Genomic DNA, 9,159 nt, shown 5'->3' with positions numbered 1-9,159 from the left:
ATTTTGGTGGCCGGGGGGAGCCCACCCCCCGCAGCCGGCGGCAGCCGCAGGGCTCCCCAGCCCCTGCCCCGCTTCGCCTCGTCCCGCCGGGGGCGGGCAGGGCTCCCCCCGCCGCGGGGCCGGCGCCGGGCGCGGCGGAGCGGGGCCTTGCGGCTGCTAACCTGGCCCGGCGGGGAGGAGTGAGAGGAGGAGCCAGGGCGGCCTGTGCGACAAAGCCCAGTGCGCAGGGAGCTGGTGACCAGGAAGCAGAACCGCGCCGGGCTGCCGCGGGGCGGGCGGACCCCACCGGAGCCCGCTGCCCCACGCCGCCCCCCCGGGGGGTGGGAGGCCAGTCCTGCCGCCCCCCCGGCTCGGGGGTCGGGGCGGCTGCGGAGCGAAGCGGGAGGCGGCCGGGCTGCTGCTAAGCCGCTTAGGGCCGGGGCTGGCATGAGCCTCCCCGGCGGGGCGGCTGCGGGCTGCGCGCTGCGGCGGGGAGGCTGAGGGCGCGGAGCCGCCGCCGGCGGGGGCTGGCGGTCCGTCCCTGAGGAGGAGGAGGAGGCGGCGGAGGGGGAGCCCCGCTCCCAGGGGGAAGATGGGGAACTGCCTCAAGTCCCCCACCTCGGATGACATCTCGCTGCTCCACGAGTCCCAGTCGGACAGAGCCAGCTACGGGGACGGGGCTGAGCCGGATCAGGAGCCGCCGCCGCCATATCAGGTAGGGGAGGGGGCGGGGAGCGCCGCGGCGGAGAGCGGAGGCTGCGGGGGGACGGGAGCGAGCGGGGCGGGCAGCGGCAGGCGGCGGGGCCCTGGGGAAGGGGGTGAGGAGCGGGGCGCGGGGGCCGCGGCGCGGGGCAGCCGCCAGGCCGCTCGCCCTGAGGGCCGGGCCGGCGGCCGCCGCTGACTCCCCCCCCGCCGCCGCCGCCGCTCCTGCGCTGGGCGGCTGCCCGAACCTCTCCCTTTCCGCTCACGCGTACCGGGGGGGAAGCCGCTTTGTCTCTTCCAGCCTGGCAGCTCGGGCCTCTCGGCAGGCGGGAGGCGAGGTTCCCGCGGCGGCCGCCGGCGGGGCGCGTCGAGCGGGCCGGGCCCGGCGGCGGGGGGTTCGGTCCGGCTGCCGGGCGGGGGGCGGCCGCGGGGTCCCGGAGGAGGAGGAGGAGGGCAGGCGCTGGCCGTCGGGCCGGTGCCGCGTCCTTTGTTGCCTGCCTGCGGTGACATCACCGTCTGGCGTTGCGATGCTCGGGTGACGCTCCGGGACGGGGACCGCGGGCGTGTGCGCTGCCCGGGCTTTGTCCGGGCGCATTCACCATCGCCCCGGCTTCGTTCCCGTATTTTTAGCAGCCTCCGATCCCCAGTAAGTAACTCTCCCAGCGCAGCAGATCCTATTTCCCTCGGTCGTGTGGGGCACCAGCCGGGAAGTGTTCCCATTGTTGGTTTTTTTTTTTTTTTCTGTCTTTGAGAGAATCTGTTAATGTACATCTTGATGACGAACGGGGGGGGGGGGGGGGGGGGAAGGCCGAGTATTTTCTTCATCGCTTTCCTCACAGCGGAGGATGACGCTGATGTAGAGCGGTGATGGCGTTAACGTGAAAGCCCTGCTCTTGGCCGCTTCGCGGAGGGGTGGCCGTGGGAAGGGGAAGCTGAACTTGGGGTTGCACTTGTCTGCTCCTTGTGAGCTCCATCCCCATATATAGAAATCTATATTGCCCTAAACAAGCTATCTACAGTAAGTGGTTGTACAGCACTAAAAAAGAAATTAAAAAAAAATTCCAGTGGTATAACTGCACATTTTATTCAAGTTTTAAAAGTATTTTGCTATCTGAGATAATTGGGTATGTTCCAGAGAGATCTATAGAAATGGCAGTTGAGACGCAAATTCTGGAGGGTGACTTCAGAGCTGTTTTCTAGGATGGGAGTCATTCAGTAGTTGCAGACCTTGACATATAATTAACAAAATTGCAGGAAGTATTTAACCAGGCAGACGTGTAATCTACAAATGCTTTAACAAGTTCAAGAATCACGGCCCTGTTAGGAAGCCCCTTAAGTGTTGAAGAGAAGCCCCATATGTAGCAGCCCTTGCTGGCGCAGTGAAGCGGCACTGGTGTTGCTCAGCAGCATGTAGCTGTTTGTTTTGTTTGGGTGCAGAAGCTTAATATTAGAATAAATTTCCTGATGTGGGGAATCTTTTCTTCTGACTTCCAAACTATGTCTGCTGAAGTCCAATAAATAGGAAGTGCTTGATGGCAGATGAAGTTTTTTAAAGGTCGTGTTGTTCTAAATTAAGCCTGAATTGTCCATGCGGTTTAGGAGTGAATTGTATTTTTGTCAAATGAACATACAAAGTTTGACTGTTCGTGCTATTTGTTGCATTTACATCTGTGATTCTAGGAAGACCTGTGGAGGTGTTTTTTTCCCTTTGAAAACAACCTGTTAGCTCTTGCAAGAGTCATGAATCAAGTATACACATTGTGCAGGCCTTCTCATCTGGATTTCAGTGTAGATAAGTACTCTTCCTCCGTTGCTGCTTTTTTTTTTTTTTAATTATTTTTTTCTTGATGAAGAACTTACTCATAAGCGTGGATGGTTGACTGAGAAGACAGTAGGCAGTAAAATAAATGAACTTACAGATATCTGTTATTGAGTACGTGTATTCGTAGCAAAACTTCCCTTGCTTGAATAAAGCTGTGTAGCATCGGGCGATGTGCCCATAAGCGCTTGGCTGTCTCAAACGTTGCTGGCTGTCATGAAAGCCCCTCCACGGATCCTAGCAATTCCTAAAGCTTCACCTTAAGGTAGCGTTTTGTCTCATATAGTCAAAATTCCAAGCTACCCTTTCCACAGATTTTGAACCACAGTGGTTTGTGATTAACAAAAAAGGCCTTACCTACAATATTCTGCAGCATTTCATGCACTTTGAGGTCGAGGGGATTTATAATTTTGAATTGTTTTGGGTATAGAAGATGCACAAGACAGACTCTAAAGGTGAAGAATTCTTCATGCTCCATTTTTGCTGTTGTGCTAGCGATAGGTTACTCTCTCATTTTAACTTTCAGGTGGCAGCTTGGATTCAGTCTCACAAATGGGAATTTAGGAGTTTTGTCCTTGTGTGTGATAATTGCTTCTTTCACAGCATCTTAACCAGAATTAGAGTGTATTTGAGAACATATAGACCTGAGGAAAGAAAGCAAGGAAGAGGATAAAATGAGTTTGAAAACTAGCTTGTGGCAACTAGCAGTGTGTGCAAGAAACAAGGAGATGAACAATTTAAAATCTAACTACTGAAATTTCAGCTGTAAAATGGACACGTTTTAGAAGAGAATAAAATTTGGTACGTTTGCTTTTCTTGGGTTTGCAGCAATGATGTGTCAACTTCCTGAACAGATCTTGCAAGGTATGCAAACTAGGAGAAGGAACCTTGTTGGGTGAAGATACACAGTTGTAGAAAATTACTTCCATGTCTCTTGTAACTAACTTCTGTGTTATATTGACATTTAAAATACTTTTTCATATTCTGACAGGATTGTGCCATGGGCATCCATATGGGAATCTTGTCAAACCATAATTTTTATTTAGCTATTTATTTCTAACTGCAAAATGTGCCCCCAATAATCACTTCAATGTTGCATGTCAAATTTATTTTATCAGTGAGTGCTATTGAACCGACCGCATGAAATTCCTGCCTCCAAAAGTGAGATTGAAAATTTGATTGGCAGTATGGGCACATGGAGTAATGGGGACTCTAACTTCCATTCAGAGGCTTTGCATATACCTGTCTCTGCTCTCAGTTTCTGTGGCAGTACACGTTACAAGCTACAGCAGAAAGGCTTCAGAGACAAAATATTTTTTTAAACAGGTATCTGAGTTAATGAGAAAGTGGTCCATTAAAACACTAGCCATTTTACAGTGCAACAAGCTTAACGACTAACGTGGGAAATAATTAAAACACACCAAAAAAAAGAGTGTGTTTTTGTGTGGGGAGGAAAGGAAGTGATTTCAAGAGTGGACCAACATTTTCATAGAAAGACGCTAATTTTGGATGCCTCCATTTTAGAACCCAGAAATTACAACTGTTTTTCGAAGTGCTAAGCACGCGCAACTCCATTTTTAACCAGTGAATCTGTGATTAGGAAAGTTAGCTTTGATTTTATTTTTTCTCAAGTCCTCAAAATTGAGTATGCTTTCAAGTTTGTTTTCCTTTTCTGTGTAGGACTTCTTCGCCATCTGTTGGCAATATGCCTTCTGCTGTTTTTCCATACAAGTTTACTGTTTTTTTCCAGTTTCTCTTACTTCTAGTAGTTCTTCTCAAAGACTTTATTTTGCAGAACAGATGTGCCCCTTTCTTAATCCTTGTCTCATGTTTCTGTTCTTAAATAGTTCCTTAATAGTTGCAGGGAATAATTTGCCAGTTTATTAAACTTTGGAATTTTAAACAGTAAAGTACAGAAGACTTTGCGTCTTTTCTCCCTAAGTTTCTAAAAAGTACTACTGTGGACAAAATACACTGCAGTCTTCTAAAAAAGATGTATACTACTTACTAACTTAAGCTAAAAGCATGAGAAATAAGTGCAAGTTCTTGGTATTGATACTGAACTCAAAAGCATGTTAGAAATGTGGATGTGGCAGATAGGCTAATAGAATATTTTACCCCTTTACCTGAAGAGATCCAAAGTGCGCTCTGGTACTCAGTGCCACCCTGTGTTGTCTTACAGGCCTAGATAAAATGTTTCAGTGGATCTAGTGTGGTTTTTTTTGTCTGGTTGGTTGGGTTTTTTTAGGGATTAATTTAAAACCTTTTGACCTGGATACTCTTTTGATTAGGCTGTAGGCACAAAATGAGACGAGATCACAAACATGAGCTTAGCCCAGTGTCGTGCTCCCGTAATCTTCAAAAAGCTGTTGGGGACAGCGGGTTTTGAAAGCACAATTTAGGATGTCTCATGGCTTCTCTTAAACTGAGGTTGCTGCAGTGGCCTCCTGGGGTCCCCTCTGTTAACCGAGCGTCACCTGTCCCCTTGTCCCCAACCATCTGTCTTGTCGTGCTTCGTGCCAGCTGTCCCCAGTTCAGGGAGGCAGCACAGCCGCCTGTGATGGCAGTGCCCTAGGTCCTTAGTAAGTCACTCCAGGATCCCCTCAGCCCTAGGTCCTTAGTAAGTCACTCCAGGATCCCCTCAGCCCTAGGTCCTTAATAAGTCACTCCAGGATCCCCTCAGCCTGAGCGCGATGCAGTAGGTGCAGGCCTGGAGTGTTGCTTATCCAAGGCACTGAAAAAGTCCCCAGTTTGAACAGTCAGGAAATGTTCTTGAAATAGTCTGCTGTATTTCTGTGTGAAGCTTGCCCCCATGAATGCATGTGTTGGATGTATTTTGCTCAACAGAGAAACAAAGCTTTTATTACATTCTCGTCATGACTTAAGTGATATATTACATTAGTGTTCCAATGCTGTCTTCCCAAAGGTATGGTAATTAATATCATTAAAAGTTGCAAACCAAATTAATTCTGATATAGGAGTTGCACCTATTTATAGAAACATCCATACAAAATTCTCTTGGGCTGCAAATGAGATGATAAATCATCTGTGATTGTGTGTGATTGCGTGTATTGTACAAGAAGGAAGACTATGGTAGTATAATGTGTTATAATTTGATATTGAGTGGTTGTGCAAAGCTAGAACTGTTGGTATGTGATGGGAAAACATTACATACAGAAAGCTAGCCATGAAAAAAGCAAACCAGCTATAAGTTTACTTTCATATAAGAGAAAGGTGTATATTTAAAAATTGCACATGCAGGTCTTGCCCTTTTCTCTGCTTGTGCTCTGCATCTTGCTGATGATGTGTATGAATTACAGTTGCATTTCTGGATGTGAACTGAAATACTGCTCCAGTCCACAATTCCTCATTCCAGTGGAAACTTCAAAGGGCTTCAAACAAGAATGTCTCTCTGTTGGTGTGTTGCTGGCAAGTGCTTTCTGGCAGCAGTGCCCTATGTGGAGATGAGCTTCGGTGGGGAGAGAAAGTGACAGAGGAGCTGATGTTCAGAGGTTGCTGCATGGATGAGAAATGGCAGAGTAAGCCAGTGATGTTTTGTGTTTATTTCTTTTCAAGGATATGGTTGCTTAAGCTACCTTATATAACTGGTTCTCAGAAATGAACAAGTGCTATGATAATATTCTGGAATAATATCTCTAACTGTGAAAGACGAAGCACTAAGTGCTAAAGTCACTCCTGATAGATTGTTGCGATACAATTTAGATAGCTGCATTCAGAAAATCTGTAAGCCCTCCATGTCTTATGGTGCTGTTCTGGTAAATTATTTGTTTGTGCAAAGCAATAATAAATCTTTTTTTTTAAATGTCTGCATAGGGACAGACAATTCATTTATCCAGATAGTAATGAATTATGTGTCTTATTAACTTCATTGTAATAGCATCCAAGGTTATTTGGTTAGTGAACAATATGCCATGACACCTCTTACTCCTTCCACCTCTGAAGAACTTAGCAAGCTGTCTAGAGAATTTTATGGCTGGTAATCAGTGCTAGATGGAAAGTTTCCTGGGGCTGCTAAGTCTTAACTTCCTTTCTAGATAACAGTTAGAAAAAACTGCACCTGTATTTCCTGTCTTAATGCACACTGGTTTCAGTGTGGCCTGTCAGTCTGGCTGATTGGTGCTAGTGAAAAACGCTGGAGGAGCAGCGGGAGAAGAGAGGAAGGAAGGCAAACCTGAAAATAAAGCATACCAGATGGTATCACAGAGTTAGGTAACTTTAATCTTGAAAATACCCATTCATAAACTGGTTTTAATGAATATTTTAATGAATATTCGCTGAATATTGTAATTCTTTGTCTGCTTAAAATAGATTTTCTTAACTCCAGTTGGTTATAAATATGCATTAGACATGGCTAGAGGAAATGGGAAGTGTATGCTGATGTTCGAGTTCTCTGTGTTATCACCTTTATATTATGAAAATGAGAGCCAGTTTCTAGACTCAGTGTTGTTGAGTCACAGTCGGTTAAGATCTGTTCCTAGCCATTTTGGCCAGAAGGTTTTCCAAGAGGGAATTTTGGAAAGAATAGGATGTGTTTATAATCATATTTGATGGAGTATTGCTTGCTGTTTTACATGGATTTCTGCAAGAACTGTCTTAAGTCAGATAAGATGCTATGCCAGGTTCCTCCCTGTCTGCCCGTGTCCCTGTTCATCACTTAAACAAAGAAAAGAAGCTCGGTTTAATGAACACCTCTGCAGACCCTGGTAATGGTTGTAGTAAAACTGGTTCCAGAATGTAAGGTCAAGAAACTAAAAATAACACCACTTGCTTGTGACAGACTTGTGTCTTCCAGTCTTTGTGCTTGTCCTTGTTATTGCCTCCCCAGAGACACACGAAGAAAAATGTATTTATATTTTGAAGAGGTAATGGTTTGTGGAATAGACTAAAGCAAATCAGCCATGACTTTTCTGTGAGCTAATGAAACAGTTCCTAAGAGACCAAAGAATTACAAAATGAGCTGGTTTTTAGGGATGTCATGGCTGAGTTAGAATAAAACCTCTCCAGGGGAAAAAGCTGAAGAGTCACCATTCTTTGACTCTAAAAGGCAAAGCAAGCTTCAGTCTTGATTTAGACCACAAGAAAAATTTGCCCTGACATTGTGAAGGTCTCAGAAGTGAAGATGTGTCTTGCTTCCTGAAGGTAGGATGTGTTTTTGTAGAAGATGTTGTCTTGTCATTCTGCCAGTCTCTTGGGGCAGCTGCAGCAGCGACCTGTCCCAGCAGAGCTAGAGTCGATGTGTAGCTTCTTGCTGGGTAAAACTGCACTGTGGACTTCAACTAAAAAAAACCCCACCCTGAACCTTAAACAAAAAACCCCAAATCTACCAAAAAAATCACTCTAGGAGCCTTAACAAAAGCATTCATTATTCTTAGTTCAGTCTTCTGTTTACTTTGTAACTTTTAGCAAATCACTTAACTGGTCTGTGCTTTAGTTTCCTCACTGTAAAATGAAGAATAAAGGAGTAATAAACTTTGTTTAGTGCAGGCATCCTTAGTAATTTAATTCCTGTTTACATGTAAAGTGTTCTGTGATAATTAGATTTTAATAAAATAATATTCCTCCATTTTAAAATGAACCTCTGCAGGAATTTACGACAAACCTGCTGCTGTGGAGAGGGAGCTTTATCAGAAGATCTGTTTAAGGCAGTAGATAAGTCTCCTAAAATCTGCTTTGGAATCTGATAGTTCAGTGTTTATTTGGCAGCCTGCGTTCCAGATGCTCGATTAGTAGGAATGAAGAGGCCAGGGAGATGGTAATAAGAAATCTTGCCTAATCGGCATGATGAATCTTCATTATTCTGGGAGGTTGTGCATTCTTTCAGGCAAGCCAACCCAAACAAGCAATATCGCCCTCCCCAAAATCTAGGACCACCGTGTGTTTATAAAGCTCTTAGGTTTCCTGTATGTACGACTGGATCATTTCTGTGATCAGCAGCTGTTGCTGGCCGTACATCTGGACTTTAGTTTCAGAACTGCGGAAAATAAACTAGTTTTATGTTTTGAAGAGATAATGATCTGTGGAACGGACTAACGCAAATCAACCGTGACTTTCCTATGAACTAATGAAACAATTTCCAAGAGACCAAACAGTTATAGAGAGTGGTTGGTTGATTTACCAGTCCTCCATAGGAATCTGCCAGCTGCTCTGTTTCTCATCAGTGAAGAAGAAAGTCAGAATGCCGGTGGCATAAAAGCTGCTGGGCCATGATCCACGCGCAGTGACACGGACAAACAGCAGATGCATGCAGCAACTGGAGGAGAGGATAAAAGAACCGTCCTTTCAACCGCAGTTGCGTCAGCCAAATCACAACCAGCTGGTTTGTTGCATCGGGTATTTCTGCTGATCCACCAGAATGCTTACGCATGCTCTCTGCTTCGCACATGTGCGCGCATGCATACCATCGTAGCAAAGGCTGGGCTGATTTTTGAGCGTTCTCATCCTGCCTCTGTTTTTAGCCACTGGTTTAGTTTAGGGATGATGTAGACCTGAGGTGCCTGGGGGAGGACTGAAACTGTGGGAGGAATGAGAGAAACTGTGACTCAGGAAATTCAGTTTCTCCCTTAGCCCCAGCATGCAGTGATGAATGTGCAGGCTATTACCCCTGCAATATTGAAACCTGTTTCCCTTGATCACATTTT

The 9,159-nt window shown here is 46.0% G+C and overlaps 1 protein-coding gene across 1 annotated transcript in view; it reads left to right on the top strand.

Moving 5' to 3' along the window:
- The first annotated feature begins 200 nt into the window (after positions 1-200).
- The window catches only part of RNF11 (ring finger protein 11), a 33,856-nt gene continuing 24,897 nt past the window's right edge, over positions 201-9,159 (top strand). Inside the window, exon 1 of the mRNA XM_082313625.1 lies at positions 201-694. Coding sequence (XP_082169751.1) covers positions 572-694 — 123 coding nt within the window. The 5' untranslated portion in view covers positions 201-571. The remainder of the gene's footprint in view (positions 695-9,159) is intronic.

The sequence above is a fragment of the Platalea leucorodia genome (assembly GCF_965183815.1).
Source record: "Platalea leucorodia genome assembly, chromosome: 5".
Taxonomy (NCBI): domain Eukaryota; kingdom Metazoa; phylum Chordata; class Aves; order Pelecaniformes; family Threskiornithidae; genus Platalea; species Platalea leucorodia.
This window is presented reverse-complemented; position numbering and strand designations above follow the sequence as displayed.